This window comes from Petromyzon marinus, chromosome 74 (genome assembly GCF_048934315.1).
Source record: "Petromyzon marinus isolate PM22_M1 ecotype Great Lakes invasive population chromosome 74, UKy_Petmar_22M1.pri1.0, whole genome shotgun sequence".
NCBI classification, from domain to species: Eukaryota; Metazoa; Chordata; class Hyperoartia; order Petromyzontiformes; family Petromyzontidae; genus Petromyzon; species Petromyzon marinus.
The window spans coordinates 8,787,555-8,804,805 of NC_133740.1; the positions used below are offsets into that span (position 1 = coordinate 8,787,555).

The following is a 17,251-nucleotide window of genomic DNA, read 5'->3' on the forward strand; positions in this document are numbered from 1 at the left end:
GGGGAGGAGGATGAGAGGTGGGGGGGGGGGCCCAGACCGTGAGGTTGTTGCGGGAGGTGGCGGTGCGTGGATTATCGTCATCAACCAGCCCGATTAGCCATCGCCGTGACAGGTACCAGCACCAGGTTCATCAACGCAAGCACCGCCCATCCACGCAACCAGCCACTCAACTGTAAAACCACCGCCACTACAACCACCACCACACGTTCACGAAAGCTAAACCTCGCAACACCATCCCTTTCACGGCGATACTCTTCGTTAATGTGTCCACTCGTTTTTAATTTTGCTTCGCAACAGGGTTTCCAATTGCTTGGTAGCGGCTCTATATGGGATTTGGTCCTCACATATAATGGATGTACGGCAAGGCCTCCAAGTACGCGGGGGCTCAGTCGCACGCTTTGTGCAGCCCGTACTTTCGTTCGCACGCACGGACGCCAAGCCGAGTAAGTCACGCGGCCCTCAACACATACTCTGAGGCCTTGCTGTACAGCGCTATGGGATACTATTAGCGTGAACGGCACGCTATTGTTATAATACCACAAACACCGCCGTGGCCACTTCAGTCACCACCACCACCACCGCCGCCGCCGCCCTCGCAACCAAAAGACAGAGAACCCCCAAAACGAGCCTATTGACAAGACTGCCGGGGCAAGCGCCGTTAGCGAGAAGCGCCTATGTAGGCCGGCACGGCACACGGGGGGGGTTGAGTGGCCAACACCACACCCGGGCCCGCCTTTGGTGCGATGTTTGCCACGCACCGCACCAGATACTCATTCGAGGCCGAGTCGACCTAGGGGATCGCCAGAAGACCGGTTCAGATAGCCCTCGGCAACCGCAACCACTTCCCACCGGCGCGCCGCTCGCTCACCCTCTCCCCTCTGCCGGGTGTCTCCCCGCGCCGACAATCCGGCCACCACGGCTCCGGCCCCGGGTTCTCGCTCCCGCTCGTCACCACGCGGTGCCGAGACGCCTCCGCCGCCTCCGCCGCCTCCGCCGCCAGCTTCCTTCCTGGTGCCGGATGATTCTCCGCCGATCCTCCGCGGCAGCGGGGAGCGAGGCGAGTCATCGGGCGAGGCGAGCTCGGCGTGCCGGTACAGCTGTGGGGGGGGAAGGGGTGGGGGGGGGTGGGTTAGTGGGGGGAGGGGGGGGCAGGAGAGGAGCGGGGAGCGGTAACGACCAAGGCACACGATGGCCGCGCCGGCGTTAATTCCGGCGAAGGAGTTGGTGGACGAAGGGCGGGGGCGGAGGAACGCGACGGGCGCGGCGGCGATGGAGGGGCGGTAGCGCAGCGGTTAGCGCGCTTGCCCTACGGGACCCGGTGACCCGCGTTCACGGCCAACGCCAGTGACGATTACCCGCACCTCCGATTAGCAGCACGGGTTGGCCACGTACGGTGCGAGAAGAAGTTCAACGTGCATCATCTGGTGCGGTGCGTCAACATCGCCACTCGGGAGGACGAAGGCGGACGGGCGCGGTTGCTGGCCACCCCGCCCCCTCGCGTGCCGTGCGCCGGCCTTCGTAGGTGCCGCTAGCTAACAGCACTTTCCACCAACAGTCCATTCGGGCTCTCCACGGGGAATCTTTGGCTTGTCTTTGTAGCGGCACACGCGTGTCCATCAGAACAGCGTGGAGCAGATTGGTGCAGGGGGTTGGGGGTTTGATCCCGGCCCTGACGCCTGTATATTTAGAGTTTGCGAGTTCTCCCCGTGGTCGCATGCATTTTTTTTCCCTGGGTCCTCCGAGTTTTACCCTCCACATTTATAAACACGCCTTCAGACCATTTCGATTATTTTGTTACCTACGAAAATGCCCAAATGATAAGCCACTTTTTGTTGGGCGTTCACTTGCGGCCAGATCACTTTTGACAAAATAAAGTTAACACCTCTGTGGGCTTGGTAGGATGGCGGATGGTCGAGTGTCGCATTTGTAATGCGTCTGGGCGATGTGTTTACCCGTGTTAATACTTTGCAAATGCTATCGTGTTTTTTTTGTAACTGTGCTTGTTGTTCTCACCCCGTACCCCTGACTGGGCATCCGTGAAAAAGAGCTTCATAGCTCATCGGATCCCTCCCGCAAGTATAAATAAATATCCCGATTCTGTGCGTGCGTGCGTGCGTACCAAAACGCGGCACGTGCTCGTGATCGATCCCCCACCCCCCACGTTTAATCGTCAGCCGCTGCGGCTCATCACGAACTGTCGAGGTGTGGCTGTGGTCGCGTTTCTCATCGCAGTCACTCTACCTTCTCGAAGTGCGGCGAGTGGTGCTGCTGCTGCTGCTGTTGCTGCTGCTGCTGCTGGAACATCTGCTTGTCCCGGTAAGACCGCGGGGCCGATCGAATGCCGCCGCCACCGCCGCCGCCGCCGCCGTCAAACAGGTCGCGGTACATTGCCGGGACGTGGTGGTGCGGGGACACGTCGTCCGCGTCGAAGAGGTGGTGCTGCTGGTGCTGCTCGGAGCGCGAGCCCAGCACGAGGTCACGCCTGCGCCGTGCAAACGCGCCGGACAGACGCGTTAAACGCGCGCGCGTACGCTCCGATGGCTCGGCTGGATTCCTGCCTGTCTGGGTGCGGTGCTCTCTCACCAGCGGTGACGCAGCCCGGGGGCCCCCCACGGCGCCGGGCCGGGTTCCTACCCAACACCCCCCCCCCCCCCCCCACCCCCTGCCCTCAACGTCCTACGACCCCGCTCGCTCGGCGCCGTGGGAGGTAGGCCCTTCATCCGGCAGTGGATCGGCCCCCGTTGCCGCGAACTATTATCGTACTGCGCTCGACAAAAAAAAAAGCTTTGCTCGCTGGCGGGCCGCAAGTCTTTACAGAGAATCCCCGCGCACTGTCGTGGCCTCTTAGCCCTTTCCCGCCGGGAGGCGTCGTGAGGCTCCCCACAAGGCCGTGCGGCGGGGCAAGGGGGGCGCTGCGCGTGGATATCGGTCGAGCGGCGGCGGCGGCGGCGGCCGTGTCGCTGCGGTTCTCCGTGGCGAGCAACGACGTCTCCAACCGCAGCGGCGCTGCCGCGTCCACGCCTCCACAACAGCGTACTCGAACCGCAAGAAATGCTGTGGGTTTACGCTCCGAAACACCGGGGGCGCTTCACAAAGCGACCTCGGCCGTGTCGGGTGGCGGTGGGCTTGACGACACGGCATCTACACATTCACGCGACCTGGCCCGACAAGCATTGGTCGCGGAAGGCCTACCGGGGCGTTGAACCACGACCAACGCCTCTCGAAATGAAATTTAACGCCGAGGCCGCTCGCACGTTCCGAGATTCAACGCCGAACGGAGCGCCCCCAAACCGCCCTGCAATTTGCGGTCGTCTCGGAACGGGGAAGGGTTAACCCGACTGTTGGGGCCAGCGCTCTGAGCAGCGAGCAGCAGCAGCAGCGCCTGAGAGGGGGGCGGGGGAGCCCGAGGGTGGCCAGCGCCACCCACGCCCGGCAAACCCTGCGGACCCTGTGGCGTGAGCGACAGTTGTAACGTCCTGCTGGACGTCCGTGATACGGAGCTTTCTGCAAATCATCCGATTCCTCCTGCGGTAATAACTGAACGATTCCGAGTCTGGTTGCGCCCTGCGGACGGCCCGTAACCGCCTTGAGCACTCTCCCCCGTTACCGAGAGTCTTGCAGGAAGCGGGGAGGAGGCTGCTGCTGCTGGTGCTGCTGGTGCTGCTGCTGGTGCTGCTGCGGTGGCGGTGAGGTGGGGGTGACGGCGCCGGCGGAGGAAGGGGAGACGCGGCGCGTCGGCTCCGACGGTTCCGCCGAACCCCAGACGGCACGGGGGGGTGGCTCCGCGGGGGGCGTCGCTCGCTCCCGCAGCAGGAGTCCGGCCGGCGCTAGCGGGGGAGATCGGCGCAGGCCAACGGCTACACGACGAGCCGCAGCGGCGCCGGCGACGATGAGCCGGGGCACCGGGCGTGTGAATGCACAGCAAGGCGCGGTGGCACGATTGGTGGGGTTGAAGGGGGGGGGGGAGGCAACGTTTTGGGTGGATCTGGCGGTCAGCGCCGCCGCTGGCGTAGGTGGGCGAGGGTGGCGCTGCTGCTGCTGCCGCTGGTGCATTAGGTGGGGTGATGGTGGTGATGGTGGTGATGGTGGCATTGCCACCGCTGGCGTAGGTGGGCGAGGGTGGCGCTGCTGCTGCTGGTGCATTAGGTGGGGTGATGGTGGGTGGTGATGGTGGTGATGGTGGCATTGCCGCTGGTGCATTTGGTGGGGTGATGGTGGTGATGGTGATGGTGGCATTGCCGCTGGTGCATTAGGTGGAGTGATGGTGGTGATGGTGGTGATGGTGGCATTGCCGCTGGTGCATTAGGTGGGGTGATGGTGGTGATGGTGGCATTGCCGCTGGTGCATTAGGTGCGGTGATGGTGGTGATGGTGGCATTGCCGCTGGTGCATTAGGTGGGGGGATGGTGGTGATGGTGGCATTGCCGCTGGTGCATTAGGTGGGGTGATGGTGGTGATGGTGGCATTGCCGCTGGTGCATTAGGTGGGGTGATGGTGGTGATGGTGGCATTGCCGCTGGTGCATTAGGTGGGGTGATGGTGGTGATGGTGGTGATGGTGGCATTGCCGCTGGTGCATTAGGTGGGGTGATGGTGGTGATGGTGGCATTGTCGCCGGTGCTTTAGGTGGGGTGATGGTGGTGATGGTGGCATTGCCGCTGGTGCATTAGGTGGGGTGATGGTGGTGATGGTGGCATTGCCACTGGTGCATTAGGTGGGGTGATGGTGGTGATGGTGGCATTGCCGCTGGTGCATTAGGTGGGGTGATGGTGGTGATGGTGGTGATGATGGCATTGCCGCTGGTGCATTAGGTGGGGTGATGGTGGTGATGGTGGCATTGCCGCTGGTGCATTAGGTGGGGTGATGGTGGTGATGGTGACATTGCCGCTGGTGCATTAGGTGGGGTGATGGTGGTGATGGTGGCATTGCCGCTGGTGCTTTACGTGGGGTGATGGTGGTGATGGTGGCATTGCCGCTGGTGCATTAGGTGGGGTGATGGTGGTGATGGTGGCATTGCCGCTGGTGCATTAGGTGGGGTGATGGTGGTGATGGTGGTGATGGTGTACATGTGAATGCTGAACTGCTTTTGCACCGCACGTAGCCAACCGTGCTAGGAGGAGATGGTGATGGTGGCGCTGCTGTTGCTGGTGGATTAGATGGGTGATATTCTTTGGGCCTTTCAGTAAAGCCGCGTAGGTAGGTTCAAAGCGCGGAGGTGGCTATGTTAATGTGAAAACAACAAATAATAAAAAAATAATAAAAATTTTAAAAAACGACGACGTTTCGATCGCAACGCAAGCCCTTCGTCATCAGAAATAAATAAAAAGACGGGGAAAGCTGCTGAGGCAGACTGTTTTAAAGGTTTAGCCTTCTTGTCTCGAAGTTTGTTAAAAGATGCGGTTAAATCTTGACTTAAAGCTTTCGTGACTGCAGGAATTCATATTCTTCGGGTCTTTCGGTAAAGCCACGTCGGTAGGTTCAAAGCGCGTCGGTGGCTGTGTTAACGTGAAAAAAATAAAAAAATATAAAAAATGGGCGGTGGTGGTGGCGGCGGTGCATTAGGCGGATGGTGGTGATGGTGGCGCTGCTGCTGCTGCTGGTACTACTGCTGCTGCTGCTGCTGGTGGTGCCACTGCTGGATGACAGAGGAGCGGGCGACTCACCCGCGTGACCTTGAGAGGGCGGCTGTGCGTTGGTGGACGCGACGCCGCCGCCGCCGTGCTGGAGGTAAGACTCCATCGCAGAGGCAGGAGCGCCGTCCGGGTGCTCCCGACGCAGGACCTGCTTCGGCGCCAGCAGGCCGGCTGTGGCAGCGGCGGGGCGGGGGGGAGGAGAGAGGGAGGGAGGGGGGCGAGAGGATCCCGTTGGTGGTTCGGCGCGAGCACGAAAGGAGTGAGGCCGCCGCCCTGCAATTACCAGCGGCACACCCCCCCACAAAAGACAAAGATCCCTCCCCCGACGTATAGCCTCAACAGACCGTAGGGGCAAGTGCTGTTAAAGCGAGCAGCACCCTATGAAGGGCCGGCGGCACGCCCGGCCGTCTTTGTCTCCAGACAAAGGTCCTCCGTATAGCCTGAACACACTGTTGGGGCAAGAGCTGTTAAGCGAGCGCCCATGAAGGGCCAGCACCACGCACGGCCGCCTTTGTCTCCACAGTGGTGACGCTTACTACACATCGCACCAGGTAATAACTTTGAGGCCGAGTCAACCTAGGGGAGGCCCGGGAGCGGTACAGATAATCGTCACCGGTGTTGGCCGTGAGCGGGAATCGAACTCGGGGTGACGGGTCTGTAGCGCGGTGCGCTAGCCGCTACACTACCGCTCTCCAGACACACACACGGAACACGCACAACACGAACAAGCATAGATGGACTCATCTTCTTTGGTTCTTTCGGTAAAGCCACGTAGAAGGAGAATAAAATAATAAATTGATAAAATTAAATAACACAATAATATTCTCACGACGTTTCGGCCACAACACAAGCGGCCTTCATCAGGTGAAGGGACGAGACTGTCTGGTAGGACAGCGCTGGAGTGAAAAAGCCACGCCGTGAGAATATTATTGTGTTATTTTATTTTATCAATTTATTATTTTATTCTTATTCTACGTGACTTTACCGAAAGAACCAAAGAAGATGAATCATTGTAGTCACGAAAGCTTCAAATCGAAAAATAAAAATAGATGGACTCGTCCGTCTGAACAAAGCTCGTCGCTTTCCGTGGTGCAAACGTTGAAAAGAAACCGCCACTTTTTCCGACATGGTTACATGCTAATCCCTCGCACTAACATTATGCTAATCTCCCAGTTACATGCTAATTTCTGACTTTAACATCCTGCTAATCTCTCACATTAACACAGCTACTTCACTGCTAAATTCTTCTGCTGATACAGTCTGTAAACTCCTTCGTCAAGGCGCTCCCGCTCCTCCCACCCAGCTTAAAAGACGCCGCGCCAAGCTTGGCAGCGCTCACTGAAGCGCCGTCTTCCCGACAGTTCTGTTTCTTCACCTGAGGAAGGCTACTTGTGCTGTGGCCGAAACGTCGCGAGAATTTTATTTGATTAAGTTTGATTATTTTATTTCCATTCTACGCGACTTCACCGAAGGAGCCAAGAAGACCAACAAGCGAGCGAGCGAGGCTTGACTCGCCGCCGCCTAGCTTCACCTGAAGGATGATGCATCCCTGCGGCTGCCTGCGTGGACGAGGAGCCGTGCCTCCCTCCCGCCTGCATCATTCGCGGGTCCATGTAGGTGGGCATCATCATCCAGCGCGGGTCGTAGCTGATGGACAGCGATGGCAACGGAGGCCCGGGCACCATCCCGCCCTGGTACTGAGTCCGCTGCTGCTGCTGCTGCGGTGGCGGGGTCAGCCCCGAGTGCGGCAGCTGCTGCTGCTGCTGCTGCTGCGGCTGCTGCGGTTGCTGCTGATGCTGGTGCTGATGCTGCTGCCAGTGCTGCTTCAACAACTGCTCCTGCGGTTGGGCCGAGAGATGTTTCAGGACGTTAGTGCTCTCGCCGTGCGTGTGCGTGTGTGTGCGTGCGCGCATAGTGCGTGGCCTCAAAGTGCACCTGGGCCTGGCACAGGTGCCGTGGCGACGTCGCCGCCAGCGAGGGGCGAATGGCCCGTGCGCTCAACGTTGCCCCGGTGACACGAGTCGGATTTCCCACTCACGACCACGAACACCAACGGCGCCGATTAATCTGAACGGTCTCCTGGGCCTCCCCTCGGTCGATTCGGCCTCAAAACGAGTGCAGTGTGTGAACATCACCCAACAGAGAGAGCCCGGCGTGGTGCTGGCCACCCAACCCCCGTGTGCCGTGCCGGCCTACATAGGTGCCGCTGGCAAACAGCACTTGCCCCAAGTCCGTTAAAAAGGCTATACGGGGGATCTTTGTCTTCGCGTATACACGAGCGCACCGCCGCCAGAGTGCACCTGGCCTGGCACAAGCGCCGGGGGTGACGTCGCCGCCGCTCAGTGGCGAACGGCGGCTGCTGTTGTTGCTGCCGTGTGTATACGAGAGTGTCACACCAACGACATATTCATTTTCGGGTTTGAGGCCACAGCGGCACGGAGGGATGCGTCGAGTCCACCTCGCGAGCAGGGGGCACGGTGCAAGCACCGCACGCAGAATCACCACCGCCAACCCACCCACACCCACCAACCCACACCCACCCACCAAACCCACACCCGCCCACCAAACTAACACCCACCCACCAAACCCCCACCCGCCCACCGAAACCACACCCGCCCACCGAACCCACACCCACCAAACCCACCCAACACCCGCCCACCGACCCAAACCCACCCATCCACCCACACTCATCCACCGACCCACACCCACCCACACCCGCCCACCCGCTCACACCCATCCACCGACCCACACCCACCCAAACCCACCCATCCACCCACACCCATCCACCGACCCACACCCACCCACACCCGCCCACCGCGCACGCCACCCCCCCCTCCCCATCCACCCACCAACCCACCCGCCCGTCAGCCCACCCACCCACCCACCCACCTGCTGCTGGCGCTGGAATCTCGGCGGCAGCGTCTTCTGGAAGTGGCGGGAGTAGGCGTGCGCTGGTGCCCCTTGCTGCGCCACCATCGCCCCCCCCCGCTCCCTCGGCGGCCCCCCCATGCCCTCCCCCGCAGATTCCCCCGCCCCCCTCTCCTCGTCCGCGGGCGGCGGCGGCGGCGGCGGCGCCAAGGCCGGCGCCAACGCCGCCGTCGCCGGGGCGGCGACAGAGGCTGGCGCCATCGGCGCCAGCTTCTGAGGTGGCGGTGTCAGAGTCGGGGTTGGTGGTGGTTGTGTGGAAGCTGCCGCTGCTGCCACTGCTGCTGCTGCGTTCTTGACGGAGCTGCTGCTGCTATTGCTGCTATTGCTGCTGCTGCTGTTGGCGGTGGCGCCAGCGGAGAGGGAGGTGGAGACGGGGAGGGACACGCGGCCCGCGCCCTCTTTCCAGCCCGTCGGTGCCAGAGGGGGATCTGTGAAGGCACGGGCGCGCACCCGGGCGGTGGCAGAGAGCGAGGGGTTGAGTCGGCAGCTGAGCGAGCGAGCGAGCAGGTAGATGAGCGAGTGGGTGGTTGAGTTTGGGAGCAGGTGAGAGAGTGAGCAGGTAGATGAGCGAGTGGGTGGTTGAGTTTGGGAGCAGGTGAGAGAGTGAGCAGGTAGGTGAGGGAATGCGTGGGTGAGTTTGTGAGCGAGCAGGTAGATGAACGAGTGGGCGGGTGAGTTTGCGAGTGGGTGAGCGAGTGAGCGAGCAGGAAAATGAGTGGGTGGGTGAGTTTGCGAGCAAATGAGCGAGCGAGCAGGTAGATGAGTGGGTGGGTGAGTTTGCGAGCGGGTGAGTGAGCGAGCAGGTAGATGAGTGGGTGGGTGAGTTTGCGAGCGGGCGAGCGAGCGAGCAGGTAGATGAGTGGGTGGGTGAGTTTGCGAGCGGGTGAGCGAGCGAGGTAGATGAGTGGGTGGGTGAGTTTGCGAGCGGGTGAGCGAGCAGGTAGATGAGTGGGTGGGTGAGTTTGCGAGCGGGTGAGCGAGCGAGCAGGTAGATGAGTGGGTGGGTGAGTTTGCGAGCGGGTGAGCGAGCGAGCAGGTAGATGAGTGGATGGGTGAGTTTGCGAGCGGGTGAGCGAGCGAGCAGGTAGATGAGTGGGTGGGTGAGTTTGCGAGCGGGTGAGCGAGCGAGCAGGTAGATGAGTGGGTGGGTGAGTTTGCGAGCGGGTGAGCGAGCGAGCGAGCAGGTAGATGAGTGGGTGGGTGAGTTTGTGAGCGGGTGAGCGAGCGAGCAGGTAGATGAGTGGGTGGGTGAGTTTGCGAGCAAATGAGCGAGCGAGCAGGTAGATGAGCGAGTGGGTGGGCAAGCATGTGAGCGGGTGAGCGAGCGCGCAGGGAGACACGTGACAGTGGGTGGGGGTAGGCGGGCGAGTTCGTGAGCGGGTGAGCGAGGGTGTCAGCCGGTGAGCAGGCAGATGAGTGGGTGGGTAGCTCGGCGAGTTTTGCGAGCGAGCGACCGGCTACGCAGTCTCCAACCCCGGCCATTTAGAGCTTCGTTCACCCCCCCACCCCATCCCCGTACCGTGTGCCCCGATACTTCGATTGCCGGCTCCGCTCTCCGCGCCGATCCGGATCCGGCTCGTGCCGGCGCTACCGATGGCGCCGGTGACGCCGGCGCCGCCGCCGACCGCCGCAGCCTCCGCTTCTTTCTTTGGCGCCAGCACGGGAGCCGGCTTCAGCGGGGGGAGGGGCGGGGCGGAGCAGGTGGTGCCCGAGGGGAGGGGCGTGGAGGAAGAGGAGGAGGAAGAGGAGGAAGAGGAGGAAGAGGAGGGGGGGGCGGGCGAAGTGGTGGTGGTGATGATGGAGGACGACGCAGCAGCAGCAGCGGAGGCGGCGGAGGCAAGAGGAGGAGCAGCGGGAGCCGCTTTGAGCTCCGAGTCGGATCGGGGAGTTCGACTGTGAGAGAGAAGATGGGGAAAAGATGATGATGATGATGGCGAAGATGATGAGGATGATGACGAAGATGAGGATGACGATGATGACGACGACGAGGAAGACAATGACGACGAAGATGATGACGACAATGATGACGATGACGACGATGACGAGGAAGACGATGACGATCATGAGGATGACGATGATGACGATGAGGATGATGATGATGATGACGATGATGACGATGACGAGGAAAACGATGACGATCATGAGGATGACGACGATGATGAGGATGACGATGATGACGATGATGACGATGAGGATGATGATGACAATGATGACGATCATGAGGATGACGAGGATGACGATGATGACGATCACGAGGATGACGAGGGAAGGGAGGGAAAAGGGTGGAGGAGAGAGATGGGGAGGAGAGGAGTGAGCGCAGTAGGAGGCAGAAAATAGAGAGAGGGTAAACGGAGAGAGGAGTGAGAAGGGAGCAGGAGGAGCGTGCACAGAGATGGGAGGGTATAAAGAGAGGTGGAGAGAGTGATGCAGGTGAGCGAGCGAGGAGAGGGAACAGAGTAGAGAAAGATGGGAGAGGAAATGAGTGGGGGGGGGGGGGGGAGAGATGCAGGGGAAACAGAGAGAGTGACGTGCGAGTCCAATTACACAGAGCTCCACTCACACAGAGCGGTACACAAACCAAGGCACAGCGCACGTACGGGGCACACAAACACCACGCCAACAACACGCAGTGCACAACACATGGGCCAGAGGACACCAAATACAAAGATCCCCCGTATAGCCTTAACATACTCTAGAGACAAGTGCTGTTACGAGCGAGCACCTATGAAGGCCGGAACGGTACACGATCGGGTGGTGGTGGTGGTGTCCAGCACCAATGCCCGGCACCGGTTCAAATAACCGTCACCGGTGTTGGCCGCGGGCGGGAATCGAACTCGGGTCGCCGGGTTCATAGCGCAGCCTAGCGCTAGCCACTCCACTACCGCTGTGCAGAGGAGACCGCACACACACACACACACGCGCACAGCACACGCGCGCACGACACACAAACTCCACCCTCCCCCATCGCCGGCGCCCACTCACGTCGCCAATTCTGCCGTCGCCGCCACCGGCGCCGCCGCGGCCCCGCCGTCGCGCGCCTGCCCGGTCCCCGCCGCCACCGCCTGCTGCTGCTGCTGCTGCCCTCCGCCGGCTTGCACCGTCGCCTGCGTCATCAGCATCATCTTCTCGTCGAGGCGCTTCAGCTTCTCGGCGCAAGCGGCCAGGCGCTCCTCCTCCATGCGCCGCTCCTCCGCCCCGCGCCGGCGCCGCGCCCGCTCCACCGCGGCCGAGACGCCGCCGCTCGCCTGCTGCCTGCGCTGCCGCCACGCCTCGTCCTCCGCCTCCTCCGACGGCGCCTTTGCCACCGGCGCGGGAGCGACGGGCGAGCCCGGCGCCGCCGCCGCCGCCGCCGCCGGCGCCGGCGCCGGCAAAGGCCCCCCTGCGGGGGCGGGGAGGATGCCCCCGCCCGCTACGCCGCCGCCGCCCCCGGCGCCGGCGGCGGAAGCGGACGCCGCGGCCGCCACCGCCGCCACGGCCGCCACGGCGACGGCGACGGCGGGCGGCATGGACGACGGCGCCTGCAAGCCGGGACGTCCCGGCATGAGCGCCAGCGGCAGCTGCAGCTGGTGGTGGTGGTGCTGTTGCTGCTGTTGCTGCTGCTGCTGCTGCTGCTGAGGGACGTGGTGATGCTGCTGTTGGTGCGGGTGGTGCTGCTGCGGATGCTGCTGCGGGTGGAGCGGGTGGAGGTGGTGCTGCTGTTGCTGGTGCTGCTGCATTAGTTGGTGGTGCTGCTGCTGCTGCTGCTGGTGCTGCTGCTGCTGCTGGTGAAGGTGGTGCTGGTGGAGGTGATGGGGCGCAGGCTGCGAGCCCAAGAGTGGCGACTGCAGTCGCTGCCCCTGTGGACAAGACGGGCGGTGTGTTAGGAATGACGGCGGTGGGTGGGTGGGTGGGTGAGTGAGGGGTCACATCTGATAGCGCCAAGGCAGCTGGTGTTGACGACTGCTCCCGCTGGAAGCGTTAATGCTTTCCTCCGTTAGCGCTGCTTGTGCCGGAAGCCGTGCTCGCTAGCACTAGCAACCGCTGTTATTACTGCGAGCGGTAGTACTTGCACCAGCGCCGGCGGTGCTGTTGCCAGTGCTGCCGGTATTACTGCTGATTGGTGCTGCCAATGCTGCTTCCAGTACCGTCAGCGTCACTCACGACTGGCAGCGCCGTCAACGCAACCGCCACCTGCTGCCAGTAATCGCGCGAGTGCTGCTGGCGCCGTTGCAAAAACGCTGCCGGCGTTACTGCTGCTAGTGCTGCTTTCCCTCCGCGCGCGCCGCTGCTAGTGCCGGTGTCAGTGCCGCTGCTAGTGCCGGTGTCAGTGCCGCTGCTGCCGGTGGTGGTGGTGGTGGTGGTGCTGCGAACGCTACCACGGGGCAGGGGAGCTCCGGCGGGGCGAGGCGGCGCTCGAAGCCGGGGCGGCCGGGCAACTTCCAGCTCTGAGGCACAGCGAGAGAGGGCGAGGGACACACACGAAGGGGTCACGCAACTCCCCCGTGGGCCAGACACGGCCTGGTTAAGTCACGTAGAATGAGAATAAAATAATAAATTGATAAAATAAAAAGAACACAATAAAATTCCCACGACGTTTCGGCCACAACACAAGCGGCCTTCATCAGGTGAAGGGACGAGACTTTGTTCTCACACGACCCGTGGACCAGGCACTGCCCTGCCACTTCGTTCTCACACGGCCCACGACCTAATTTCAAAAGGCCCATATGCTCGCTCTGGTTCAAGGCCCGAGTCCGAGTTCATAACGGCCGTGTCGGTTTCACTGCGTCTGCACGGGTTCCAGTCCTTGGGTCGGGGTGCATCGTAACTTGCCTGCTGATGCTGCTGCTGCTGATGATGATGGAGCTGCTGCTGCTGCTGATGGTGATGGAGCTGCTGCTGATGCTGATGTTGCTGCTGATACTGTCCAGCTTGTGAAGTCTGCATCAGTGCAGATGTCTTGATGGATAGCTCCGAAGAGGCATCCACTCGCTGCTGGGCCACCCTGGCGACAAGAAGGATACACGGCTCTCAAGGGGCGCACGGACGGCCGCGTCAGGCACGCCGAGCCGGCAAATGCCAGAACCCGTAAAAACGCGGTGCCTCCTCCTCCCCAGGGGCTGGCTCAGAATGGCCGTGCGGCTCTTGAGCACGGGCCGTACCAAAGCTTCTTCTCTTTGGAGCCGTTGGGTTCGTCGTCGTCGCTGAAGTTGAGCTTCTCGGAGTAGTCCACCTCGTCCTGAACGCCTGGGGGGAGCGGGGGGCGGGGGAGGGAGACGATATGGCAAGGGCGGAGCGCCACGCACGTCAATAATGGCACAGCTCAAATGAGCATCAAGCCACTGGCGACCAATCTCCCGCTTGCGGCCCCGCACGGAGCCATTGCTGGACATTCCACAGCCCTAGGGCTGAGGCGGGGGGGGGGTGGACAGTACATCCATAGGACCCCTAACTGTTGACTTACTCCCTCCCCACCCCCACAAAGTGGTACTCATTCTATCAACCCAGGAGGGATGATGATGATGATGGGCCGGGTCAACCGCTACCCCCCTCCCACCCATCAAGCGGAAATTGAACTCTTGACCTTCTGACCGCGAGCCGCGCGCTCAACCACTGACGAGACACCACCCGGCCGCGTCCAAATCTACAATCGCGCGGGCCAGGGTTGGTGGGACACGATGAGATGCGCGTCTTGACGCACCGGCCCATCCGTCGTCGGCCTCGCTCTCCAGCGTGTCGAACTCCTTCAGGTCGTTGACGTTGACGATGCAGGGACGCTCCAGCGGTTGCTCGCCGCCCGGTGGCGGCGTGGCGCCGCCGGTGACTGCGCCGGCGCCGCCGCCCCCCGACGACAGGGCCGCGGCTGCCGAAGACGCCGTGACCACAGAGAGGCCTCCCACCAAGCCTGGGCCGCGTGGTCCGGCGCGGCCAGCTCCCTGGGCAAACCTGGGGGGGGGGCGCGTGACATCGTCGTCGTCATCGTCGTGCCGAGTCTGTGGTGCAGTGTTGAATCTATGGTGCAGTGTTGAGTCTATGGTGCAGTGTTGAGTCTATGGTGCAGTGTTGAGTCTATGGTGCAGTGTTGAGTCTATGGTGCAGTGTTGAGTCTATGGTGCAGTGTTGAGTCTATGGTGCAGTGTTGAGTCTAAGGTGCAGTGTTGAGTCTATGGTGCAGTGTTGAGTGTATGGTGCAGTGTTGAGTCTATGGTGCAGTGTTGAGTCTATGGTGCAGTGTTGAGTCTATGGTGCAGTGTTGAGTGTATGGTGCAGTGTTGAGTCTATGGTGCAGTGTTGAGTCTATGGTGCAGTGTTGAGTCTGTGGTGCAGTGTTGAGTGTATGGTGCAGTGTTGAGTCTATGATGCAGTGTTGAGTCTATGGGCAGTGTCGAGTCTATGGTGCAGTGTTGAGTCTACGGTGCAGTGTTGAGTCTATGGGCAGTGTCGAGTCTATGGTGCAGTGTTGAGTCTATGGTGCAGTGTTGAGTCTATGGGCAGTGTCGAGTCTATGGTGCAGTGTTGAGTCTACGGTGCAGTGTTGAGTCTACGGTACAGTGTTGAGTCTATGGTGCAGTGCTGAGTGTATGGTGCAGTGCTGAGTATATGGTGCAGTGTTGAGTCTATGGTGCAGTGTTGAGTCTATGGTGCAGTGTTGAGTCTATGGTGCAGTGTTGAGTCTATGGTGCAGTGTTGAGTCTATGGTGCAGTGTTGAGTCTATGGTGCAGTGTTGAGTCTATGGTGCAGTGTTGAGTCTATGGTGCAGTGTTGAGTATATGGTGCAGTGTTGAGTCTATGGTGCAGTGTTGAGTCTATGGTGCAGTGTTGAGTCTATGGTGCAGTGTTGAGTCTATGGTGCAGTGTTGAGTCTATGGTGCAGTGTTGAGTCTATGGTGCAGTGTTGAGTCTATGGTGCAGTGTTGAGTCTATGGTGCAGTGATGAGTCTATGGTGCAGTACTGAGTCTCTTGGCAGTGCTGAGTCTATGGTGCAGTGCTGAGTCTATGGTGCAGTGTTGAGTCTATGGTGCAGTGCTGAGTCTATGGGCAGTGTTGAGTCTACGGGCGGTGTTGAGTATATGGTGCAGTGTTGAGTTTACGGGCAGTGTTGAGTCTATGGTGCAGTGTTGAGTCTATGGTGCAGTGTTGAGTCTATGGTGCAGTGTTGAGTCTATGGTGCAGTGTTGAGTCTATGGTGCAGTGTTGAGTCTATGGTGCAGTGTTGAGTCCATGGTGCAGTGTTGAGTCTATGGTGTAGTGTTGAGTCTATGGTGCAGTGTTGAGTCTATGGGCAGTGTTGAGTTTATGGGCAGTGTTGAGTCTATGGTGCAGTGTTGAGTCTATGGTGCAGTGTTGAGTCCATTGTGCAGTGTTGAGTCTATGTTGCAGTGCTGAGTCTACGGGCAGTGTTGAGTCTATGGTGCAGTGTTGAGTCTATGGTACAGTGTTGAGTTTATGGGCAGTGTTGAGTCTATGGTGCAGTGTTGAGTCTATGGTGCAGTGTTGAGTCTATGGTGCAGTGTTGAGTCTATGGTGCAGTGTTGAGTCCATTGTGCAGTGTTGAGTCTATGGTGCAGTGTTGAGTCTATGGTGCAGTGTTGAGTCTATGGTGCAGTGTTGAGTCTATGGTGCAGTGTTGAGTCTATGGTGCAGTGTTGAGTCTATGGTGCAGTGTTGAGTCTATGGTGCAGTGTTGAGTCTATGGTGCAGTGTTGAGTCTATGGTGCAGTGTTGAGTCTATGGTGCAGTGTTGAGTCTATGGTGCAGTGTTGAGTCTATGGTGCAGTGTTGAGTCCATGGTGCAGTGTTGAGTCTATGGTGTAGTGTTGAGTCTATGGTGCAGTGTTGAGTCTATGGGCAGTGTTGAGTTTATGGGCAGTGTTGAGTCTATGGTGCAGTGTTGAGTCTATGGTGCAGTGTTGAGTCCATTGTGCAGTGTTGAGTCTATGTTGCAGTGCTGAGTCTACGGGCAGTGTTGAGTCTATGGTGCAGTGTTGAGTCTATGGTACAGTGTTGAGTTTATGGGCAGTGTTGAGTCTATGGTGCAGTGTTGAGTCTATGGTGCAGTGTTGAGTCTATGGTGCAGTGTTGAGTCTATGGTGCAGTGTTGAGTCCATTGTGCAGTGTTGAGTCTATGGTGCAGTGTTGAGTCTATGGTGCAGTGTTTTGTCTATGGTGCAGTGTTGAGTCTATGGTGCAGTGTTGAGTCTATGGTGCAGTGTTGAGTCTATGGTGCAGTGTTGAGTCTATGGTACAGTGTTGAGTCTATGGTGCAGTGTTGAGTCTATGGTGCAGTGTTGAGTCCATGGTGCAGTGTTGAGTCTATGGTGTAGTGTTGAGTCTATGGTGCAGTGTTGAGTCTACGGGCAGTGTTGAGTTTATGGGCAGTGTTGAGTCTATGGTGCAGTGTTGAGTCTATGGTGCAGTGTTGAGTCTATGGTGCAGTGTTGAGTCTGTGAGCAGTGTTGAGTCTGTGAGCAGTGTTGAGTCTATGGTGCAGTGCTGGGTCTATGGTGCAGTGTTGAGTCTACGGGCAGTGTTGAGTCTATGGTGCAGTGTTGAGTCTATGTTGCAGTGCTGAGTCTATGGTGCAGTGTTGAGTCTACGGGCAGTGTTGAGTCTATGGTGCAGTGTTGAGTTTATGGGCAGTGTTGAGTCTACGGGCAGTGTTGAGTCTATGGTGCAGTGTTGAGTCTATGGTGCAGTGTTGAGTCTATTGTGCAG

At 59.8% G+C, this 17,251-nt stretch overlaps 1 protein-coding gene across 1 annotated transcript in view; it reads right to left on the reverse strand.

Moving 5' to 3' along the window:
- LOC116958267 (uncharacterized) overlaps positions 1–17,251 on the reverse strand; it is a 55,340-nt gene that overhangs the window by 21,914 nt on the left and 16,175 nt on the right. Inside the window, exons 9-20 of the mRNA XM_076056185.1 lie at positions 14,236–14,480; positions 13,697–13,781; positions 13,368–13,539; positions 12,911–12,982; positions 11,541–12,394; positions 10,078–10,451; positions 8,520–8,986; positions 7,162–7,468; positions 5,661–5,801; positions 3,608–3,857; positions 2,242–2,482; positions 869–1,097 (exon numbers count right to left, since the gene is read on the reverse strand). Coding sequence (XP_075912300.1) covers positions 869–1,097; positions 2,242–2,482; positions 3,608–3,857; positions 5,661–5,801; positions 7,162–7,468; positions 8,520–8,986; positions 10,078–10,451; positions 11,541–12,394; positions 12,911–12,982; positions 13,368–13,539; positions 13,697–13,781; positions 14,236–14,480 — 3,437 coding nt within the window. The remainder of the gene's footprint in view (positions 1–868; positions 1,098–2,241; positions 2,483–3,607; positions 3,858–5,660; positions 5,802–7,161; positions 7,469–8,519; positions 8,987–10,077; positions 10,452–11,540; positions 12,395–12,910; positions 12,983–13,367; positions 13,540–13,696; positions 13,782–14,235; positions 14,481–17,251) is intronic.